Source organism: Nannospalax galili, unplaced genomic scaffold (assembly GCF_000622305.1).
Source record: "Nannospalax galili isolate Female #2095 unplaced genomic scaffold, S.galili_v1.0 scaffold375, whole genome shotgun sequence".
Classification (NCBI taxonomy): Eukaryota; Metazoa; Chordata; class Mammalia; order Rodentia; family Spalacidae; genus Nannospalax; species Nannospalax galili.
In genome coordinates, this window is record NW_008337054.1 from 822195 (window position 1) to 847633 (window position 25439).

Sequence of the window (25439 nt, forward strand, 5' to 3'; positions counted from 1 at the left end):
TAAGACATAATTTTTGATCTCTTCTTTTCCAATTATTACTCCTTTAATTTCCTTCTCGGCTTACTGCTCTTTCAAGAGTTTTCAAGCACTATGTTGAAAAGGAGTGGAGATAGTGGACAGCCTGGTCTGGTTCCTGATTTCAATGGGAATGCTTCCAGTTTTTCTCCATTTAGAACGATATTGGCTGTGGGTTTGTTGTATATGGTTTCATTTGTTGTTGCTTTTCAAAAGTGTGTTGAGTTGCAATGTTAAATCATTTATTTGTGTTCTTTCTGATTTTTTAATGTAGGCATTTAGAGCTATAAACGTCTCTCTAAGGACTGCTTTCAACGTGTCCCAGAGGTTTTGTTGTGTTGTATTGTCCTTTTCATTTAGCTCCAAAAATACCTTTCTTTCTTAATTTCTCCTTTGACCCGTTCTTCATTCAGGAGTGTGTTGTGTAATCTCCATGTGTTCATGTAGTTATGAGGGTTTCTTCTGGTGTTGATTTTAAGCTTTCTTGCATTGTGGTCTGATAGGATGCATGAAATTATTTCAGTCTTTTTGTATTTGTTTAGGTTTGTTTTGTGCCCCAGTATATAGGCGATTTTGGAGAAAATTCCGTGGGGCGCTGAATAGAAAGTCTATTCTTTGATGCTTGGGTAGAATATTTGGTAAATATCTGTTAGGCCCATTTAGTGTATGGTGTTGTTTAATTGAAATGTCTCTCTGATAATTCTCTGTCCTCTTGAGCTATCTAATGGAGACAATAGGGTATTGAAGTCCCCTTCTGTTAATGAGTTGGGATTAATCTGGGTCTTAAAATCCTATAGTATTGTTTTTATGAAGTTGGGTGCACCAGAGTTTGGCAAATATATGTTCATGATTATAATATCTTCTTGGTCAATTGTTCCTTTGATCAGAGTGAAGTGACCCTCTTTATCTCTTCTGATTAGTTTTAGTTTAAAGTCTATTTTGTCAGATATTAGAATTGCAACACCTGCTTTTTTCTTAGTACCATTTGCTGTGTATGTTTTTTTTCCCATCCTTTCACCTTAAGGTAGTTCCTGTCCTTGAAAGTGAGATGAGTTTCTTGTAGACAACAAAAAGATGGGTTTTGTTTCTAAATCCATTCAACTACTCTGTGTCTTTTGACACAGTTCAGTCCATTGATATTTAAAGTTATTAATGAAAGATGTGTACTGATTCCTGTCATTTTTATTTCTGTTCCCATTTTTGGTGTGACCATGCATTTCCATAGTTATACCTTCATTAAGTTTCTTCCTGTAATCCCTTGGGTGTAGTTGTTCCTTTCTTCAGCTCTTTTTATTGCTCTAAGAACTCTTTGAAGGGCTGGTTTTATGGACATGAATTCTTTCAGCCTATTTTTGTCATGGAGGTTTTTTCTTTCCCCTTTGACATTTGGCTGACATTAGACGTTTGGCTGGGTAAAGTAATCTGGGTTGGCATCTGTGGTCATTTAGAACTGGGAATACTTTGGTCCAGGCTCTTCTGGCCTTCATAGTTTGCCCTGAAAAGTCTGCTGTAATTCTGATGTGTTTTCCTTTATATGTGACTTGTTGTTTTTCTTTTGCAGCTTTCTGTATTCTCTCTTTGTTTTGTACATTCAATGTTTTTACTATAATGTGCCTTGGAGAGTTCATTTTCTGGTCCTGTCTATTTGGTGTTTTATATGCTTCTTGTATTTGTATGGGCGTGTCTTTATTTTTGGGAAATTTTCTTCTATAATCCTGTTGAAGATCTGGTCCATACCATTATCCGAGATTCTTCTCCTTCCTGTATGCCTGTGATTCGTAAGTTTGGTCTTTTTATGGTGTCACACAATTCCTGCATATTCCATTCTTGTGTTTTCTTAAATTTTTCATAATCTTTGCTTGAGTGGTCTAATTCATCCACTTTATCTTCTAGTCTTAATACTCTGTTTTCCATTTCATTCATCCTATTGGTGAGGCTTACTCCTATTGTTTCTAATTGGCTTACTGAGTGTTTCACTTCCTTCTTTATTTCATTCAGCCTAAGCATTCTTCAATATTTCTCTTTTCTGAATTCATCCAGAAGTTTATACCTATCTTTCAGTTCTTTGATTTCTTTGTTTGTGTGTTCTTTAAATTCACTGAATTCTTTTATCATGTTTATAATTGTTCTTTTGAATTCCATGTTCTGTGTTAATCTCTAGGGGGTTCTCATTGTACTCCTCTACAGGACTGTTGGTACTTGGTGGGGATATATTATTTGGGTTTTTTATTTTATTATTTTTTCACTGTGACTTTGACATGTGGAGTTCTTTTGTAGTTTCTGATTCTTGTGTGAGACTCAAGCCTTTCTTTGTTGAATTTAGGTCTGCTTCTTTTTGTAAACTTTATATGCCTTTGTAGTTAACTTGAAAAGCTGGTTGGTCTAGGCTTCAGGCTCTCTCTTTTGATTTTATATTGGAGGGGCCAAATTACTTTCTTCTTGCTGCTCAGGAGTTCTCACAGAGGTCCAAGTTGGATGAGGATCAGATGCTCTCAGGCTTTCTCCTAAGGTCTGGGTCCCTCCGGGAAAGATGCTGGCCTCAGGAATTTGGGGGCTGGGCTGGCCTGGGAGCAGGGCCCAGGAAACTTGCTGGCCCCAGCATGCTGGAGGGCTGAGCTGCCCAAGGATGCAAAGGGAGGTGGAGGTGGGAAGAGGCCCCTAGGGCTCCTGAGGACTACAGGGAAGAATTGGGTTGGTCTGGATGCAAAGGATCAGGAAGCAGTGGGGAGTCTGAGCCACGTGGTCCATCCAGAGGTTTGGGGTGCCAAGATAAGAAATGGGCGGGTACCTAGGCTAGGAGGAGAGATGGGGTCAGGGAGCTGGGAGGGTAATTGAGGCTGGGGGAGTCAAGGCACACTTACCCAGGAAAGATGCCGGCTCCAGGAGGCTGGTGGCTCTGCCACCCAGAGATGCCAAGAGTATTTTAAATTTATTTTAATTAATTAATTAATTAATTAAATTTTTTATTTTTTATTTTATGTGTATGCGTGTGTTGCCTGCATGTAGGTCAGTGCACCCCTGTCATGCAGTGTCCGCGGAGGTCAGAAGAGGCTGTCGGATCCCCTGGGACTGGAGTTACGGACAGTTGTTAGCTGCCATGTGGGTGCTGGGATTCGAACTCGGGTCTTCTGCAAGAACAGTCAGTGTTCTTAACTGCTGAGCCATCTCTTCAGCCCTGCCAAGAGTATTTTAAAAAGTGAGCCTAGTGCAAAAAAATAAGTTTAATATAGTTTTGTATTAAATTGGTTCAGTAAGTTTCAAATGTTAAAATAAGTTTTTCTTTTAATTTTAAATTAATTGTTTTTAAACCATTGGTACTTTGAGAAGTTTTGAATTCCATTTTGTTTTGTGAGGCACGATCTCAGTATCTAGCCCTGGCTGGCCTGAAACTCACTGTTGTAAATTAGGGTAGCCTTGAATGTGTGACTCTTCTCCTGTCTCAGCCTTTTCAGTACTGAGATTACACTTGTGAAGTGCCACACCTGGATAAGATTTTTATATGCAACTTAGTAAATATGTATTTCAAAGGCAAATAAGCCGTTTTTTCCTTATGAAAATCATGCCCTATTCCTTGGTTTTAACATGGTGTTCAGTGTCTGGTTTATGTATGCTACCTATGCTAATATAAATGCTTAGTGACCTGTGACTCTTCTGTTGTAGAAATGGCTATTATATGAATAAACTATAATATGTTCTCACAGATCTATATTTGCTGCTGTCGTATTTTTTCTATACACAGCACAGTGTAGTGAACTCAGGGAGTTAGTAGCTTGCTTATATCCTTTGAATAGGTATCTCATTGATAACTATGGCTGATGTTTATCTAGTGACTAGAACTAAATGTTTAGACAGGAATAATGTGGGTAAGTAATAAGACTCTAGATTCGTCTCCCATCTAGGGAAGAGTATTAAAGAGCTTGCAGGTGTCTATGGGATAATTTCCAGTGACCTACTAACTTTTTAATGCTATTTAGGAATAGAATGACAATTAACCATTTTAGATTTGTGCACCTAGCTTTCTTTTTAGTTCTACTTGAGGGAAGACATCTGATCAAATATAAATTTCTACTTCACTTTTGTTTCCTTTTGGCAGTAAAGCCAATAGTTTCTTTAGTGAATAAATAACTTAGCTCCTGTTTTATTATTTACTAATAATTATTAACCACATCTAAAGCATCATATCTAATGTTCAGGAATTTCTTAGTAAATAAAAATACAGCTAGAAATAATTTTTTTTTTTGTGTGTGTGTGTGTGTGTGTGTGTGTGTGTATGTGTGTATGTGTGTCTGTGGTGTTGGAAATTACAGAGTCTTTTGTATGGTAGGCAGTTACTCAGGTATAGCCCCAACCCTTGGAAAGGATTTTTTAACTTTTGAAATATTCTGTGGCTAAGTAGAGTATTTGTGGAAGCGTCTAAGAGGTCCAAATCAGAGGGATAGAATATTTTCTTCAAATTACACAAGCATATAGTGGCAAATAAGCTCTGCCCTTCCATTTTTCAGCCTTTTTCTTTACTGTTCTGTATTTTAGAACATGGAATTTTTTTTTGAAACAGAGTCTTCCTGTAGCCCCAGCCTTCCTGGAAGTTACTATATAGACCAGGCTAGCCTTGCTCTAACAGAGATTCACCTGTCTCTACCCCCTGAGTGCTGGGACTAAAGGTGTGCACCACACTTGGATTAACATAAGCTTTTAAAATTGGGTGTAAGGAAGTTTTTCTTCACAGATGGAAGTCACACTAATTATGGGACTTAGTAATACTGTACCTGAGTGATGACCAGATTACATCATTTGAACATTCCAGCCGTGTGCCAGCTCTATGGTTTATGATAGTTTCCTTAGAACTACCCTGAAGGACCTAGGCCAGTTTTCTTGCAACTGGCAAGGACACTATGTAGCTATGGCCCCTGTGCTTCTTGTTTATTATGGAAGAGCATAGCTAACAGGCCTTAGAAAGTCGATCAGAAACACTGTTTATTGATTTAAAGCTGTATTGATGAAATCTGATGGTAAATTGAAAAAAAAAATAAAAACCGAGAAAGTCACAGAACTCATTGACTTCCCTCGTCAGAATTTTCTTAGGTGTTTCATAATGTTAGATAAAAGCTTTCTGTTCTGGGGTTTGGACATTGTGGGAAACCATGTTGAGTTACATTCTGGAATGTTTTTTTAAGTGATCATGAAAACTTTTAGGACAGCAATTCCCAAATAACAGTTATGTACCATCATAGGAAGTTTTTACTGAAAGAAAAAAAAATCAGAAATTCAAATTTAGTAGGCCTCAGCTGGCTCTGACAGTAAGCATTGAGAGGCACTCTAGTTCCTTAGATGATTCTGATTTTTAGTTGGTTGAGAGTCACTACCCTAATGTGCCATGTAACCCAGTTTAAAAATCAGAGACGTAATCCAGAGTGGTAACCAGCTAGCCATTGAGTTAAGGGTACACCAGAGAATCTAATTAAAGGAGAGCTACATGAAATACTTACTGTAGTGCTCAGTAAATGTTAACTATTATCATAGCTGACAACTCCATTGAAAACCATTCTTAACATGGAAACATTTGTTCTTAGAGTCCATTTTGAATTCTCTTAGGTGATATAGTTATTGTAGAAGAGAAGTAGGCAAAACAGTCTAGTATTTTAAAACCTAGCCTTTAGGTAGGAGTGTGGTGCTGTACATTGTAATCCCAGCAGTTGGGAGACTAAGGTAGGAGGATGTCAAGTTCCAGAGCAGCCTGGGCCACCTAGCCACATTCCTAGATAACAAACAAAATTCTCAAACCTTTGAAATATATATTGGTTAGTAAATACCTTTAGGATACTAAAGAATAGAAAGGCCATTTAAATGCTAGCTGCTATGAGTAGAGACACATTTTGAAATGGTACTTAAAAATATATACTAAGTAATCCAAATTTGGCTCGACAACTTGAACTAAACAGATACAAATAAGACTTTTATTGCAAACATAGATAGCACCCTAAGGGGTAGTAAATGTGAAACTTGGAGAGATTTAAGCCCCCCCCCCCTTTTTTTTGAGACAGGGTCTCTTTGAAGCCCAACTGGCCTGGAATTCATTACAAAGACCAGGCTGGCCTTGATTTCACAAAGATCTGCCCTGCCTCTGCTTCCTGAGTGCTGGGACTAAAGATGGGCCCAACTCAAAATAAATCTTTTTTTAAATTAGCATTTCTTAACATTTCTAAACTAGAGCTAGGCTTGATGGATCCAAATATCTTAGAAACAGATAAGCCAGGATAAAGGCATTGGATTTGTCTCTGTTTGCCCTTGGAGTCAATGACTATTTATTGAAATGCTACCATATGGTAGAGATTATATTAGGTTTGCTATTTGAAAATTTTCAGATCTCAGACATTTAACTCTTGTTTTTGTCCTTAAGCCACTATAAAATGAAAGAGGAAATGTAGTGAAATTATTTGTAGAAGAGATAAAGGAAACCATGTGTAGTCGCTCATGCCTGTAATCCTAGCCTGAACTACACAGTCCAAGGCCAGCCTGGGTTAGAGAGTGAGGTCCTGACAAAACAAAACAAAAAAACTAAAGAAATTGATATCAAGGAACTATTAAGGAGCATTACTTGATAATCTGGATGAAATATGGCTATTTTTTGATTTGGAAGTATAATAGATAAAGAGATTTCATATTTGACATTTGGTATTGACTAGTGCTACTGACCAGATTGAAAAACATTTGCTGGTGCTCATTTCAGCTATGGAACCTGTCTGTTCATTTTTTTCTTTTTTGAGACATGGTCTTTTTATATAGCCCAGGCTGTCCCGGAACTCTAATCCTCCTGTTTCAGCTTCTGGGGTGTTGGAGTTACAGGTAGACAGTCCCATGCTTGGCTTAATTGGATTTTCCCACATTGGCATTTCATCATTCCGTGACATTTTATCAAGACCTGACTATTTACTTACTTGCTGTGTGATTATATAAACAGCAAATTCTAAATTGGATTTAAAAAAAAAAAAAAGGGAAAAAGATCTGATCCTCTTGATGAGTCAGTGCACAGTTGTTTTACAGAATTATAGTTGGTATTTCTGGGCTACATAGTTTATAAGAAAGAGAATTGAAAGTAATTGGCCATATCAGGGGCAAATGTAAAATAAAACCTTTAGGATATTTCTTTTGGCTTTCTTGTGATTGTATAAAAATGAATTATTTTTCACATATTTCTGTCTCTGTGATGTGGAATCCTAAGCCCAACCATTTTAGGTAGCTTTCATGTTTTATTCTAAGTTTAAGATGAATCTGAACACTGAGTGTAGCATTGTTCTGGGGAAGAATGCTGTATTTTACATAATCAAGAGAGAAGCTTCTTAGCTGTGGAACTGGTAGATTTGTGAGATTGGCCTACTAGTGTTGGAACTAATGATCTGATTTGTGCTGTCAATAATAAGTGCTAATGCCATGCTGTTTTGGGAGGTTTTCAAATGCTCATAATTAGGTCAAGATACCAGTGAATGTGTATATACCTTACTAAACTTAATCCATTATTAGTATTTGTGACTTTCTAAATTTGATATGCATTTTGATGAAAATGTCATTTTTGTCTTTTCATACTGAAAAAAAAGATACTGATAGCATCTTTAAAAATGTTTTCTCCATCGTAAAAATCTTTTGTATTCATTATAGAAAATTTAGAAAATGAAGAAGGAAAAGGACAAAAATGAAAAGCCTTTGTAATTTCACCAGTTAGAGATGGTTGCTGCTCACCTTTTGGTGTGTATTCTTTAGATCTTCCTTTCTTCCTCCATATTTTGCTTAGTCAGTTAAATAAAACTGTATTGATTTCACAGATTTTTAAGTGTCTTTTTTAAAAAATATTTTGTTTATTATTTTTATTTTATGTGTATGTGTGTATTGCCTGAATGTAGGTAAGTGCACCCGTGTTGTGCAATGCCCACAGAGGTGAGAAGAGGCAGTCAGATCCCCCTGGAACTGGAGTTATGGATAGTTGTTAGCTGCCATGTGGGTGCTGGGATTCGAACCCAGGTCTTGTGCAAGAACAGTTAGTGTTCTTAACTGCTGAGCCATCTCTCCAGCCCTTTAAGTGTCTTTTTTTGTGCCAAGTTCTAGATGCTGGAAATATATTGAGCCTTCCTATAGTGAAATTTCAGTTAGATAAAGTATCAATATAAGCTATTTAATGCATCTAATTTATACTTTAATTATCTGCTGTTTGTACTTAATGTATCCTTCATGTTTTTCTGATTTATTAAATATTTTTCTATTAATTGTAAACATAAAATTATTTCCTTATTAATTCCTGTTTTTGATTAAAGCCAAATAATACTGTTTCCATCCTTTCCTCCTTTATCAGCCATATTTTGTAAATATAACTGCTTTCAGCCATTTTTATGTTTTACTTTATGGCTATTCCAAGTATCTAACTTACATATTTGTATCTCTGTCATTAGTTTCATTAAAGTCTCTGTGTCCCCTTCCCTTTCAAAGCTCATCATAGTCATTCCAATATCATTATTTCTCCTTTGCCTGTATATTTAGTTCTTTTTTTCTTGTTCTGATAATCCTCTGGAGTGCTTCTTAACTCTTCATCTTATAAGATGGGGATGTAAGAGTGCTCTGTCTCCCATCTGCCTCTTGTTACTTGTTGATTGGTACTAGGGATAGAGCCCGAGGCATACCAGGCAGACACTCTGCCACTGAGCTAAACTTCAGTTCTACCTTTAAAAATAATTTTTGTTATATTTGTTTATTGTTTATGCATATGTGCCACATCACCATGTGGTAGTCAGAGGACAATTTGCAGGAGTTGATTCTTTCCATTATGGGATTGGACTCAGGTTCTTGGGGTTGGCAGACAGTGTCTTTTAGCCGCTGAGCTATCTTGTTGTCTCCCAGTCCTAACATTTAATATTTTCATCTGTTTGTTTGCATTTATAAACTCTTAGTAAACACAATTTAAAAACATTATTAGAAAATATTTTTATTTTATTTTTATTCGTGTGTGTTGTGTGCGTGTGTGCGTGTACGCATGTGTGTGTGCGTGCGTGTGCGTGCGTGCGTGTGTGTGTGTGTGTGTGTGTGTGTGTGTGTGTGTATGTGTGTGATGTGTGGAGATGCCCTTGGAAGCTGTGTGTGTGTATGTGTGTGATGTGTGGAGATGCCCTTGGAAGCCAAAGGAGGGCATCAGATCTCCTGCAGCTAGAGTTACAGGCAGTTGTAAACCATGTGGTGTGGGTGCTGGGAACTGAACTTAGGTCCCCTGGAAGAGTAGCAAGTATGCTTAACTACTGAGCCATCTGTCTAGGATCTAAAAATCATTAAGAAAAAGATCTGTTGTTGAATTTATTATTCTTGTTATTACTAAATTTTGGTTTTTTTTTTTTTTTTTTTTTTTGAGAGAGAAAAAGAGGATTTCACATTGCCTAGACCAGCCTCGAACTTGCTATGTGGTGGAGACTGACCTTGAGCTATTGATCCTACTTCCTTTACCTCACAAGTGCTGGGATTATAGGTATATTCCACCATGCTTTTCTCTATGGTTCAATTTAAGTGGTGAAAATACTTAAATTTTTTTTCCACTGGAACTATTGCTAGATTAGTGAGAAGGATTACATTTCCTTTTTTTCTTTTAATGTCAGGAGAAGAAATCACTTAAATTTTCCAGAGATTTGATTCATGGAATTGCTTATGGGGGCATTAGGAAGTGGAGAAGTGAAGGGTAGAGGGATCTCACTGAGGTCAGGAGCTATGACTGCTCTGTGTGGAGCTCTGGTTGTAGTTGGGCTCTGTTTGCTGCAGGAGCACTGGTGCTGGGAGGGTGCTCATTTGCGTAGCACAGCAGCTACTGCTCAGTCTTTTCAGCAAGGAACCCACAGTGCCACCTGAGACCCTGCCAGAAGCAAGGATTTAGCAGGGCTCGCCTTCCTTCCTTTTACTACATTGCAAATTTAAGACCAGCCCAGGCTAAACAACAAACAAAAACAAAAACCAAACTGTCCCATCACACACCAAAACCCAAACCAAAGCAATGAGGCAGAAAGCTTCTTGAAAACTCTTGGACTATGGCTGGTTTTGCCAACTTCTGACTTTAGCTTGACAGAAGCTGTTGTGCTGGAGGACACTGCTTTCTTCTCTCAACAGTGGTTACTTGTGTGTCTTGTGTATCAGTTGTGAGTTTTAATTTAAAAATATCTGGTTCCTCTATTTCAGTCCACATGCCAATCTTATCATCCTTTCTGGTTGGTGTTGGGTCTGATCTTTGGGTTGTAAAACATGGCAGCTCTAACTGTAGCAATTATTGCTGCTGCTGTGCATTCTTCTCAGTACTTGGATATTTTCTGCTAACCAGGTTATTGAAATAGTGTATGTGCTGTTCTTTCTCTCATTATTGTGTCAAAATTACCCTAACTTTAAAAGTTTAAAACTTATAAAAAAAAGTTTAAAACTTCAAAATTTACTATTTCATAGTTTTTGAGAACAGTTTGGTTGGGCGGCTCTTATTCAGTGTCTTCCATGAGATTGAAGTTGAACGGTTTACTTTTACTTCCAGCATCATTTATATGCTTGCTGGCAGGTCTCAGTTCTCAGTGGCTGTTGGCCCGAGGTCTCCATTTCTTGTCTATATGTTTGTCCCTAGGCTGTGTAATGGAAGGAAGGCCCATGTATGTCTGTTGTTGAGGGCTTGCAGATTGAAATGACAAAACCCAAATTAGCAAGGAAAAACAAAAGGAAATGTACAAAAGAAACAGCTTGTTAAATGACTAAAGGTGAGTTGGAAGAATATAGCATAGTACTTCTATAAAAACACAACTTTCAGAGCCAGGCACTGTGTGTAGTATATGTGTATAGTCCTAGGAAGCTGAGGCAGGAGGGTGGCTTGAACTCATGAGCTGGAAATAAACCTAGGTAAAGCAGCAAGACTCTTACACCCCCCCCCCCAAAAGACCCCAAAGCACAACCTTTGAATATCTGAATTTAGAAGCACGCATAAATTGTCATGTATAGTACAATACTTTCACACAATGGAATAAGGATTCAGAATTCCTCTGGCTCTCTAGAAACCAAGATGATAGCAAAGGTTTATTTTAAAAATATTTAGCTTTGTATTTAATAATGTAAACTATGTCTGCAGTTCAAATTCTCGTGATACTCTTCTTTTTTTTTTTTGGTCTTTTTGATACAGGGTCTCCTTGTAGCTCCAGCTGTCTTGGAACTCACTATGTAGACCAGGCTGGCCTTGAACTCAGACATCCACCTGCCTCTGCCTCCGAGTGCTGGGATTAAAGGTGTGAGCCACCACGCCTGGCTAGTTTAGTTCCCCTCTTCTCATGGGTGGACTGGGTTTGTGTCTCATTGCCAAAAAAGTTGGCAGAAGATGAGCACTGTTAGACTGCATAGGGACGATTACTTCTGTCTTGGGTGTGCTCTCCATTACTGACTGGTGGAATCTGGCATTACTGACTGCTGGAATCTGGTCACCATGGATGAGAACACTCAGGTGGCTGTGCAGCCCACCAGGACCTTAGAGTTTTAGATTCTTATTCTAACCTAAAGTCATATGAGACTCAACAAATGCAGAGGAATTTCCTTAAAGACTGAAAAACCAGAAACTTCAATGAGGCATGTTTTCTTTCAAAGTAAAACAATAACAACAAAAACTTCTAGCATGTGACACATGCCTGTATTCCCACACTTAGGATGTAAAGGCAGAAGGATCAAGAATTCAAGACAATCCTTGGCCTTATATGGAATTCAAGACCAACCTTGGCTACATGAGATATTCCCCTCCCCCAACCGGTATTTTGTGTTTTCTGCAGTGTTAATATATATTTTAATTAATTAACTAATTTTTATTTTTATTTTTTGGGAGCTCTTTTTGAGACAGGGTCTCCCTCTAGCCCCAGTTGACCTGGAACTCACTACATAGACTAAGCTGGGCTTGAACTCACAAAGATCTGCCTGCCTCTGCCTCCCAAGTTCTGGGATTAAAGATGTGCACCACCACACCTGGCATATTTGTTTTCTTTTAAAAATTTATTTATATGTATGAGTATTTTGCCTACACCACCACACCTGGCATATTTGTTTTCTTTTAAAAATTTATTTATATGTATGAACATTTTGCCTGCATGTATGAAAGTGTACCACATGTATGCAGTGCCTTTGGATTCTAAAAGAGGGTGTCAGATCCCCTGGAACTGGAGTTATGGATAGTTATCAACTCCCTTATAGGGTGCTGGGAACTGAACCTGGATCCTCTGTGATAGCAGCCATTGTTCTTGACTGCTGAGCCATCTCTCCAGCCCCCAAAACCATATTCTTAAGTAATTTATTTTAGTGATTTATTAAATAGCTTCATTGCTGAAAACTGCCTGTCATTTTTGGTTCAAGTTTGGCATTTTATGACTTCACTAGATGGCAGCAGAGTACCAACCAGCTTTAATTCAGGCTGCCTTTTAAAGCAATAGAATTCTAATAGTGTTCAGTGAATTTTGCATCTAATACACCTCAAAATAATATTTTAAAATTAATAATTTAGGCTGGGTGTTGTGGCCCAGTGCTTTTAATTCCAGTACTGAGAGGCAGAGGCAGGAAAAATGTTGAGTCTGAGACCAGCCTGTTCTGCATCTCAGGTTCCAGGCCAGTCAGGACTGTAATGAGACCTTGTCTCAATAGTAACAAAAAACAACGAAAAAGAATTTGGTAAAGATCAGTGGGATTATGTATAGAACATTATTGAAAGCCTCACTCACAAATGCTGAAGTGTTCTTTTGTGTATTGCAGTTGAAATATTTATAGATGATCTTGAAGTACTACTTTGAAATTGTGTTTGTGAAAAAAAATTTACCCCTGTAGCCAGGTATGGTGGCCCTCACTTGTAATCCAAGCACTTGATGGGCTGAAGTAGGTGGAACACAAAGTTGGTGTTAGCTTGGGCTATAAAGCAAGTTATAGATCAGTTGGGTCTATACGGTGAGACTGTAGCTGAGAAAAAAAGTTTTTAGCAATATTAAAGTTTTTAGAAATGCTCTGTCAGCCTTATGAAACAGATCTTAAGATGACTCTCAGAAGAAAAAAGTGATGTGAGAACTCTTTTAATCCCACTTTTGTTTTGTCTTAATTTTGTTGGGAATGAAGGAGTTTAGTACAAAAGCTGGTGTTGGGATGTAGCTGTTCTAGTTTAGATACTGAGAGGTAGAAAAAGTTGACTGGTTTATGAAAGACCATAATTCTGATAAATGTGCCCTACTTTTATATTTTGAGAAAGTTCAATAACCATGTGTTTTAAAATCATTGTACTGTTTTTACCTTCTTGGGGGAACTAAATTCAAGTTTTGCTTGTTTGGTAGTAGTTTGGTTTTCCAAATATCTGTGAGGTAGGTAAAGAAGACCTGGGTTCGAATCCCAGCACCCACATGGCAGCTACCAACTGTCCATAACTCCAGTTCCAGGGGATCTGACAGCCTCTTCTGTCCTCCGCAGGCATTGCATGACACGGGTGCACTTACCTACATGCAGGCAATACACGCAAACTCATAAAATAAAAATAATTAAAAAAAAAGAAACTGGAAATAGAGTGCATTAATTCTAACAGCTCTTTTTCAAATTGTGCAGTCTGATTTGGAGATTTGTAAGCAGCCCATCTTAGTACGGTGTGTCCCTGGCTTTCAGCCCAGCTCTAATGTTGCTGTTGCAGACAATTCTGCTGGCAGGTGTACTTTCTTGGACCAATTTTAGTAACATTTTTGAATTCAGGAAAATTAATTTTTAAAATACTTTTGTGTGGATAGAAAACTAAATTTGGTTTATTTAAGATGACATTTTAGTTTTCTTGTGTTAGCTTATCTTGATAAAATGTGAACTATTGTCTAGGGTTATAAAATCTGGAATATAATTAGAACAAAACAAATTTCTGCTTAAATTACAAAGTTAAAGCAACTATATAGTAAGAGTTCTTTGAGATCTGACCTTGGTAGTTTTTCATAAATATATTTATGCATGAATTTTTTTTTCTTTTTGTAATTCCTATTAGTATTATAGCCATGTATTTTTAGCTATTGAGATGGTGGGTCTAGACTGTCTCCTGGTACGTTTTGTGAATAGGAATGAAATCACAACCAGTTGATTTCTAATCCTCTGATCCATTAAGCAGTATTTATTAATGTTAAAGAAAAATAAAAATGTAGATCTCAGTTTAGTTATAACCAAGGCAAAATTCGTATAACCTTGTAACCCAAATTAAAGTCATTTTAAAATTTTCAAAATGCTATCTGTACTTACAAAAGAGACAACAAACAAGCGTTAGTCCTTGTCAGCATGATTGAGTGAAATCAAACCAGTCAGTTATAGACAGTTACGCTTACACAAACATGCTTGCCTGAAAAGAATCTTCATGTCTAACAGCCAGCCACAAAAGTGGTGAAAATGCACCTCCTTTATGTGTCGTAAACTACTTCTACCTCCTGAGTGCTGAGATTACAGATATACTCCCTGAATTACTGTTTTAGAGTCCTTGCATTTTAGATTTAAAAGAGATTAAAATACCTATATTAAAATGTATCTTTTATGTAGAAACTTCTTGCTAGAGTATCATAATGAGTTTTGTGTCTGTGATTGTAAAGAGAGTGTGTGCATGTTCATATATATGTGGGTATATGTATATGTACAGGTATGGGTGCATGTTTGTGCATTCACATGTGGAGGTGGCCAGAGATCAGCCTTGGGTGTCTTCTCAGGAACACTGTCTCATTGGCCTGGGGTTCACCAATTAGGTTAGACTGGCAGACCAGTGAGTCCTGGATATCTTCTGTCTCTGCCTCCCGGGCCTGTCTTTTTACATAGGTGCTATGGATCAAACTCAGATCTTCATGTTTTCAAGCTGAGCAATTAAACAACTGAGCCATTTACCCAACCCCTCATATTGTTTCTAAATTGTTGAGTGGTTTGGAATAAATTTGATCTTTATCTTCCTCTCCCCCTGATTATTAGTGTTTCATGTAATTCCATGTATGAGGGAGGAGTCTAGAAATTGATTCTGGGTCCTGTGTTGAGGCAAATTCTTTGCCAATGGTGGTGCTTTTTATGTTTTCGTGCTTTCCAGAAGTCTTAGAGATTTTCTAGTTAGAGGAACTATCTTAAAATAGAAGCGTCTATAATTTTGAAAGTGATTTCATTTCTATTGATAGAAGTAAGTGCACATGATGATTTGAGAAGGTGTGGAGATTTGGCTGTTTATCATAAGTACTTTGAAGTCTTCAAGATTTAGTTGTGGGGGTTGGAGAGATGGCTCAGGGGTTAAGAACACTGGTTACTATCAGAGGACCTGTATTTTGTTCCTAGCACCCACAGAGTGTAATCCATATCCATAACTCCAGTTGCAGGGGATCCGTCACCCTTTTCTGGCCTCTGGATATTGCATGCACAGGTTCACCTAGATGCATGCAATACTACATATAAAATAAAAATGAAAATTTAAGATTTAATTGTGAATTAAGTAAAACTGAAAGTTATACTTTTTTTCTGATGAGTTTTCCATTGACAGTTTACCAAATACTATTTATTAAACTTAAGTAAAACTTGATGAACAAAACTTAGTAGGAAATTTGTCATATAAACAACATATAAAGTAAAGATTTTGCTATGTAGAAGAATTGAAATATTGGCTGATTGTCCAAATCTTCAGTGACTTGTCCCTGACCTATCATTCAGTATGCAATTAATATTCTAAGATAAAAGACTGGTTAGACAGATTTGACATTTAAATTGTTGAGGAAGTAATGGGCTTTGCAATTTAAAATTAAATAATACATGTTGTCTCTTTAATTACTGTGTAAGTGATCACATAATAGAATGAAGCTGTGGGCCTGAAGTGACTTTCGGACTACAAAGCCTTAATTATATCTGTTTCAGGACTTTAAATTGCTGTCATTTGAGGATTAAAGAAGAGCTAATCCTTGTGAAGGGGTCTACTGTTCTTGTAGAACCAAAAATAAAAACACCTGTTTTATAATGACCAATGAAAGCTTTGGTAGTTTTTGCTGAATATAAGGTGTTAGAACTGTTTATTAGTGACTTAACAGCAGCAATAAAAAAAATGTTGGGCTGGAGAGATGACTTTGGCTTAGTGAGCAACTTGAGTTTGAGTCTAGCTTGAGAAACTGAGTTTGGATTATAGCATTCATGCAAAAACCTGGGTGTGATTGTTTGTGCCTGTAACCTTGATGTTTGGAGTGTGTGGCAGACACAGAACCTTGCTCCAGTTTCAGTGAGAGACCTTATCTAGAGGCAATGAGACACAGTGTGATAGAGGAGGAAATATGATGTCCTCCATGTGTGTATATACCACACTGATGGGGAGGGGGAGAGGGAGAGAGAGAGAGAACATGATTGGTCAGGTGGTGGTATACTGTATGAGTATGTTTAATATGTTAGTGTGAAAATAAAGATCCTAATGTGATTTTTTTTGAATTTGTATGGGTTTAAAGGATTCACTTCTTCAAATAGTTATTCCTTTTAAAGTATTAAAATGTAAGTTGTGCCAGATAAACCTACAATAATCCTAAATTTGAAATAAAAGCTCATATGTAGGGCTATGTTTGATAATCTTGTTCCTTTTGTGGAAATGTCAGAAATGATGTTTTCTTTTTTCTTTTTCTTTTTTCTTCTGAGGTTCCTTAACTTTAAGCTGTATTTCTACAGAATTTTAGTATAAATGATGATTAGATTCTCAATTTAGCCTATAAATTTTACTTAATCCATAAGGTAGCTAAGTTATCTACTTTGTATATCTGCCCCCAAACAGCACAAAACATACTATAAATGGCACTGTTAACTAAACAATATAATTGCAGCAGTAGAAATTTTGAAATAACTATTTTGAATAGTTTTAAAACTCTTTACAGAAAGACAAATTTGATTTTATGAGACGAGAAGATAGAAATTTATTATGGAGGTTGTGGTGGGAACTCTGTGACACTGATTATTTTGACTACAGGGGCTATAATAAACTTACTACTTGTAACTTAGCTTGATACAGATGTATCGCTCACTTTGGTTCATAAATGGAACTAAGTAAAGAAGATGAGAAGGAAGGAATGGTTTTTCTTAAAAATTGTAAAATATATGCCAGGTGCATGCCTTTAAATCCCAGCACTCAGGAGGCAGAGGCAGGCAGATCTCTGTGAGTTCAAGGCCAGCCTGGTCTCCATAGTGAGTTCCAGGCCAGCTGGGGCTACAGAGAGATTCCGTCTAAAAAAAAAAAAATTGTAAAATATACTTAGAGTTTCTATTTTAAAAAATATTTATTTTTGTTTATGTGTATGAGTGTTTTGTCTGCAAGCAAATACACCTGTCATGCTGTTCCTGAATAGCCGAGAAGAGGGTGTCAGATCCCTTGGAACTGCTAGGAATGTAACCCCCTGGTCCTCTGCAAAAGCAGCCAATGCTCTTAACTGCTGAGCCATTTCTCCAGCTCCTTTACTTTAAGAGTTGAAAGAGTCAGGGAAAAAATTTAGGTTAATGTGGTCATGGTTATAATTTTACAAAGACATGAATAGAGGTGGAGTTTATTGAGCATTGGGTTAGTCAGAGGTACAAAAGCCAGTGTGCATACATCCCACTGAGAAGGAAGGAAGCCAGGGCTTGTCAAATCAACTGTTCTTGTATTGTTTTTAGATAGTTGTTGGTGAGTAGGGGACAGGGTCTGACCAGCTGATCTTGTCAGGAAAGTTTCTAATTTGTGCCTTGGAAAATGACTCTGAACTCTGCATTTTCTTGTAAGATGCATGCCAACCCATTGGAACTGGAAATGAGTGAAAATGTAGCAGTGGTTAGATAACGAGTCTTGGGGCAGGGAGACTATCCACTGGAAAGGTTGCCTCTCAGCATTATGTACTTGTCTCTGTAGAAGAATGAGAAGTAGGTATCATGCCTCTTGGTATGATAGGCAATCCTTGGCCTTTAAAATTTTTTCCAGTTTTCATACAATATAATTTGATGATATTTAGATTCTCTCCCCTATCCTCACCTCATCTCCCCCTGCCTAATTTAACATACTGTATTATGTACATACATACATACATACATATATAATGTTATATATTATACATACATATATGTTATATATTACATACATACATACATACATACATACATACATACATACGCTAAAGCCAGGGTAGGAACAGCTTTATAGGAAGCCACCAGTGGCACTTGCTAACAGTGTCTTGGTTATTACTGCAAATAAATATTCAACTATTCCTGTTTCTCTGTCATTCATATAAGTTAAGTCTTGGGAAAAGAACATTTGATTGTCTGCCTTACTTCCAGAGCCTGTTTCTGACGTGTTTGGGATAGGGATAACAAAAATGAAAATCTGACCTATGATTTTTGTTGTGAAAATGAATTATCCATTTCTAAAATGGAACTCATGATGTCTTGTTTCTCCAAAGCACAACAACAGTTACTTCTTCCTTAAATGCCCAGAATTTAGGAAATAAATGTACCCAGCTCCTTGCTACAAGCTTAGAAGTTTCCTTGATTTCTGTTCTCTTGGCCCATGTCTAGCAGTGCTATATGTTGTTCTGAATTTATCCGCTTACCTAAGTATCATTAGCACTACTTGGTCTACTACAGAAGCCTCAGTTTCTCTTTCCACATGTAGGCACTTCCCCCAGTGAGGTGTGCATTCTGTGGTTTTGAACTTTTAAAAATACAGATCAGATTGTGTCCTTAATTCTCTTTACAACATTTTATTTATTTTCCTGTGTGTTTTCAGTTCCTATTATTCTTTTGAACTGTGTGCAGGGCCTGGGCTCCTGCAAACACTACTCTCTTCTTGTTGGCTTTTATTGTTTGTTGGCTCTGGCAGGAATTTGAAAGGTGGAGAGGTGACTTCTGGTTTCCATTTTCTTTTTTAAAGTGCACCCATGTTGTGCAATGCTCGCAGAGATTAGAAGAGGGTTTTGGATTTCCTTGGAACTGGAGTTACCTATAGCTGTTAGCTGCCAGTGTGGGTGCTGGGAACCAAACCTGGGTCCTCTGCAGGCGCAGCCATTGCTTTTAACCACTGAACCATCTCTCCAGTCCCCATTTTCTTTCTTTTTTGTTTAAGGAAAAAATTAACGTTTGGTTATTTGTTTCTTATTTATAGTTTTGTGTGTATATGTGTGTGAGCCGACATGTTCAGGTCAGAGGACAACTTTCAGGAGTTGGTTCTTCCACCATGTAGATCCCAAGAGTTGAACTCAGGTTGTCACGCTTGGTGACAGGCACCCTTACCTACAGAACTATCTCTTTATTTCTGGTTTCCACTTTCTGTAAGCCCATCTCCAGTAGCAAAGGGCATCCAGTACTCCATTCTTTAACTTCTTTTGACAACCCCAGCACTACACTTGTTCTCCTTCTCAGAGACTCTAGCTTCTGAGTGGGGAATCCTAGGTAGATAGAGTGACACTTGTCTCACCTGCTGTGCCACAGGACTGAGTTCCCTTAGTTCTTGAATATCTTCTACCCTGTTGCTTTCAGAGATTCAGACTTGATCTGTAGGTTCCTCTTGGAGGTCCAGGTATCAATGATATGGTTGCTACTACCTTGAGATTTAAGCACCTAGCAAGAGTAGACCTCTCCACTTCCTACACAACCACCCACTGAATACTTTTCCTGTAAGCCCCAAGCCTCTGATCATGCACTCTTCCATACTGGTCCCCTAGTCCTGCAGGTGGTAGCACTTCTACAGTGATTCATCTCTGAGTTCACTCTTCTTGGTTTGCCTTTTCAACCTTCTATTAACTGTGTAAACAATTTCCTATATTATTAAATTGCCTGTTTCAATTCTGTTATGGCTTCTGTTTGTCTTATACAAATAATTTTCCATTTTTAGGACAAAGTTTCTAATTATTATATCCCTGACCACATCTCCAGCCTCATACCATGCCCTTTTTGCTTTCTCTTTCTGTACAAGGCACCTTTTTTGTGAAAGCACAGTAGATATGATCTCTGCTTTTAGAGCTTAATTTTTTGAAATGTAATTTCTTATCAGAGTTGGGTGTGAGTAGGTTATAATTAGATCTTCAGGGTCATTTTTCCATTCAAGTACTGGTAGGAATGTGAATTAAGACTCTAAGGTGCTATTACCAACATTGCTTATTTTTTTTGGTATGTACATCCTAAATTTTATTACTATATATATATATTTTTGGGATTTTACTTACTATATAATCTCAATGATTAGAAAGATTAAAACTGATTGTTTGTAGTTCAGCCAGAAAGCTTGCATTTGTAGTAAAGCAATCTACCAATTTGGTTTTCCTGTAACCTATAAAGATTATGTATGTACTTTTATGTAGTGTTCCAAATCTGGATGTGGGTGCACACGTCTATATTCCCAACCCTGGGTCAGGAGGCTTCTGAGTACTGTGCAGTGGGGAATCTTGAACCTGAGTCCATTCTGGGCTGCATCTCTGTAGAAATAAAACTGGGGAGACAGGTGTGATTCAGTTAAATTTTGTGTCTAAACATATTTTTTATGTATGTGCGTGCATTGCCTGCATGTATGTAAGTCACCTGTGTCATGCAATGCCCATGGAGTACAGAAGAGGGTGTTGGATCCCCTGGAACTGGAGTTATGGACAGTTGTTAGCTGCCATGTGGGTGCTGGGATTCAAACTCAGATCTTCTGCAAGAACAGCCAGTGAGCCATCTCTCTGGCCCGTCTACATTCTTTTTTAAAAATATTTTTATTTTATGTGTATGAATATTTTGCCTGTGTATGTGTAAGTGCACCCATGTCATGCAATACCTGTAAGGATCAGAAGAGGGCGTTGGATTCCCCTGGAACTGGAATTATGGATGGTTAGCTGCCATGTGGGTGCTGGGAATCAAACCCAGGTCCTTGTAGACCAGACTGGTCTTGATCTCACAGAGACCTGCCTGTCTCTGCTTCCTGACTGCTGGGATTAATGTGCGTCAGCACATGCACCACCACACCCAGCTCTTTTATACCATTTCTGTAGGCAATATCATAATTGCTTTAGTTGGCATTTCCTTATGTTCCTTTTGGAACACAGTCCAGAGCATTGCTTCTTTCTTGCATGAAGCCTCATTTCTCCTAGGGAAGTGGGAAACCAGAATGTACTCATATGGGTACATCAGAAATTGCTGATTTTAAACATACACAGGGGTTGGAGAGATGGCTCAGTGATAGCTGCATTTATACATACATACAGGCAAAACACTCATACACATAAAATAAAAATAAGTAAATCAGAGCATTTTTAAGAAGCCTATATGAGGGAGGTTTTGTGAAGTAAGCATTCCTTGGTTAGTATTTGGCCCAGCAGTTTCTCTTTCCAGAACGAGGCTGATTGAATTTTTCTTTGTTTTTCTATACTTAAAAAAATGCTTTATTAGCCGGGTGTGGTGGTGCATGCCTTTAATCCCAGCACTTGGGAGGCAGGCAGATCTTTGTGAGTTCAAGGCCAGTCTGGTCTACATAGTGAGTTCCAGGACAGCTGGGACTACAGGGAGACCCTGTCTCAAAAAGACCAAAAAAAAAAAAAATTTTTTTAAATTTTATGTATATGAGTGTGTTGTTGCCTGCCTGCATGTGTGTGAATGCACCCATGTCCTACAGTCCATGTGGAGGTCAGTAGAGAGCGTTGGAACCCCTGGAACTGGAGTTCCAGGCAGTTGTTAGCTGCCATGTGGGTGCTGGGAATTGAACCCGGGTCCTTTGCAAGAATAGCCAGTGCTCTTAACCTCTGAGCCATCTCTTCAGCCCCAGATTGGTTGAAGTTTTCTTGGTGAAACCTGAGATTCCACCTTTTTCCTCTGTTAGGACTGCGTCTATTTCCATATGAAACAAGGGCCTGAACAATCCATCTCCTGTCCAAGGCTAGCTGGAACTGTTTATTTTAGGAACAGGAAGGAAGGGACACCATGCTAGCCTTCAGATCTAAGCCCTTTTGATATTTTTTCTTCTTTCCTTGTTATGCTCTTTTACCTTTATCAGCATTCACATTTCTCCTTACCTACCCTAAACACCAATCCTTTTTTTGAAATACTTGTTTCTTATCCTCTGTTATATTAGGTTACATATACTCTATTAGCTTCCATCTCTTAACTAATGTTTCTTCTGCCCCTGATTTTAATTTGCTTCATCAGCTCAGTATTTTGCTTATTACTGATATAATATATGCTTTGTAGGTAGGAGGTTGGATGGATCATTGTTATATCAGATTTTCAGTGCTGCATCCTAAATGTTCTTCCACTTCCCTCTCTCCTCCAGTTCACTGTGTAGCCAAGGATGACCTTGAACTTCTGACCCTCCTACTTCCATCTATGTGCCACCATTTCCTGTTTGTTTCATGGTGCTAGAGAGTAAACCCAGGGCTTCATGCATGCTAAGGAAGCTACATTCCCAGTTGCGACTCTTTCTTTCTGATACTAAGCACAAACAGCTTAATCAAATGATACTGTTTCTTTGGGCCTCATGCCCTTTAACCTTTTAATACCTTTTGCTGTCAATATTTTCATTCTTTGACCTCAGATCTGCTTTTGGTGGCATAGCATCTCAGTCTGTATTTTCCTCCATGTGAACCCATGTGAACTTTATTTTATTTTGAGATGGAAGTCTTGCTGTATAGGCCTGGTTGGTCTCCAACTTGCAGTCCATCTGTTTTAGCTTTCAGAGTCCTGAGGTTATAGGAATGCACCATTATGCTTGGCTGGACTTTACTTTTTTTTTTTTTTTTATAGGATCTTGCCATATAGCTCTGACTAGCTTTTTATTTTTTTTTTCATTTTATTTATTTCCCCCCATCCCCTCCCCCCTTCATTTTATTTTTTAAAGCCTTGAACTCTTGATCTTCCTGCCTCTGCTTTTCTGGACTTTAGTTTTATACAATGTGGGATTTGAGCTCTTCTTTTTTATGTGTGTTTGTATTGGGGTGCTTTTTGTTTGTTTTGTTTTTTTTTAGTGTGGGTACTGGGGATCAAATTCTGGTCTCCATGCTTACATAGCTAGTACTTTAATAACTGAATTATTGTCCCAGGCCCCCTCCCCTCTTTATCTTTGAGACAGGGTTTCACTCTGGCTCAGGCTGGACTTGAACTCCAGCATTCCTACTGTCTAATCCTCCTGAGTTCTGGGATTATAAGCATGGCCCACCATCAATTACCATGCTTGATTTAGAGTTTCATTCTTGATGACCTACAGATACCTTAAATGGCAACTTCTGAAGAATGACTGAGATTGGTCAAACACATAAATTTCCCTATATATTGATCAATTAGAAGATAAAGACCAATGAAAATTCTTGTGACTGTATTTCAAAATATAATTTCAAAATTATGAATGAAAAGGAAAAATTTTAACTGACCTGATGTCTTGGCTGTATCACAACATTGATTTAAAGAAAATAATTAGTTGTTTTATAACTGGTGTAGTAGAAAGAACATAGATAATTTGAGCTCAGTGTTTTTTTAACTTTGCTGTTTAATTCATATAGCTAATGAACCAAAAACACAGTATTAAAGTTTATTTGTGTGTTTGTAAAGTTTGATATCTAATCAAAATTATAGATCTATTACCTGATAACATATGTCATAAGTGTACTCCTTTCTGCAGACATCACATTGTCTTCATAAAAGTCTTAGGCTTCCCTATGTTTTATGTTTTCTGATAAAGAGGGGGACTTTAGTAATCATTCTTGGAAAACCATCTCAACTGTTCTAATGACTCTGTTCTTGATATCCTATGTTAATACTATGTTTTTAATGTTTCATTTACAGTTACATGATGCTGATAGATGGCACAAATGAAGTTTTTATGATTGATAGAGATAATTCAGTGTTTCATGTTTCAAATCTGGAATTTCCATTTCGTAAAGATTTCCGTATGCATTTATCAAATACTCTTCTGGATGGGGTAAGTAATTTATTTTATGTGTATGATGTCTTAAAAATTAACATTGCAGTCATTGTTAGTAAGTAATTCTGTCTCATTTGGAATCAAATATATTTTTATTTGTTGAATTTTGTTCTTTACCTGTTCTTATTAATACTCTTTGAAAGATACATCTAGATCTGGAGAAATGCACTGGCTGCTTTTCCAGAGGAACCCAGTTCAGTTCCCAGCACCCACATGGCAGCTAATAACCATCCATATCTCCAGTTTTAGGGGATCCAATGCCCTCTTCTAGCCTCCGTGGGCACTATACACATGGTGCACCTATATAATGCAGACAAAGCACTCATTCATATAAGAAAAAATAAAAAGGAAAAAGAATCTAGTAGAGCATGGTGATACATGCCTATAATCCCAACATTGGGGAGGAGGAAGCAGAAGGATTGTAGCTGATTGGAAGGCAGCCAGGGAGGGCTACATAGGGAGACCCTATCTTAAAACAGAAAACAAACAACAAACCCCTGCCTCCCCCAATCCAACTATCGTTGAGTCTAAACAGGATTATTTAGATGTCTTCTCTAGTGGAGAATATTGTTGAAGATACAGAAAATGAGTTAAATAGACTGTGTAATGTTTGATCATTATCACTAGTATGAGACTATATGGACAAAATTAAATTTCGTTTATTTTTTGGAAAAATAGTATTTTAAAAAGACTATTATTGTCAGTTTAATTTTAGCTATGTAATACTACACAATCACATTTTCTTTTGGCTCTTTTGTCTATAAGGATGGCAGTCCCTGTATAAAAAAAGTTGTGCCTTTGAAAGTATCTGCTACTGCTTCTACAATTGACGTTTTAAAGTTAGAATTTGTATAATGTAGAAAATTTGTTTTTAGTGATTATGAAGGCACTTTTCACCTTCCCTCATGCAAATAGCTTTCACTTATTCAATTCTTTAAAAATTAGCTCATTTAAATAAAAACAAGGGGCTGGAGAGATCACTAGTGGTTAAGAAAAGCATTGGCTGCTTTTAGGTTCCCAGGACCCACATGGTGGCTAGTAAACATTCATAACTCAAGTTCATGGGATTCAATACTATTTTCTGACTTTGGAGTGCATTGTACCACATGGTGCACTTACCCACATGCAGGCAAAACATTTATTCACATAAAATAAAAATAAAGAAATAAAAATCAAAATAATACAGAGCACTACAAAAAAGTCCAGTGAAAGCTGAGCATCATGGTGTGCATGTCTTTAATCCCAGCATTTGGGAGTTTGTTGCAGGAGGATATCAAGTTCCAGGCCAATGTGGGATTCATAGTAATAACTCTGTCTCAAAAAAAAAAAAAAAAAAAAAGCCTAACCAACCAAAGAAAAAGCTAAGTAAAAAGATCACTGAAACTGCTAATGTTGGAGTAACTCGTATTACCATTTTGATGTCCATAATTGTGGACTTTTTTCAGTGCAAGATATTCAATCATACATTTATTTGTTCTGGAGAATAGAACACATATTAGTCATAGAA

The 25439-nt window shown here is 37.5% G+C and overlaps 1 protein-coding gene across 1 annotated transcript in view; it reads left to right on the plus strand.

The window, feature by feature from the left end:
• The window catches only part of Rngtt (RNA guanylyltransferase and 5'-phosphatase), a 281017-nt gene that overhangs the window by 29030 nt on the left and 226548 nt on the right, over nucleotides 1–25439 (plus strand). Inside the window, 1 exon segment of the mRNA XM_008831840.3 lies at nucleotides 23794–23929. Within this exon segment, the coding sequence (XP_008830062.1) occupies nucleotides 23794–23929 (136 nt within the window).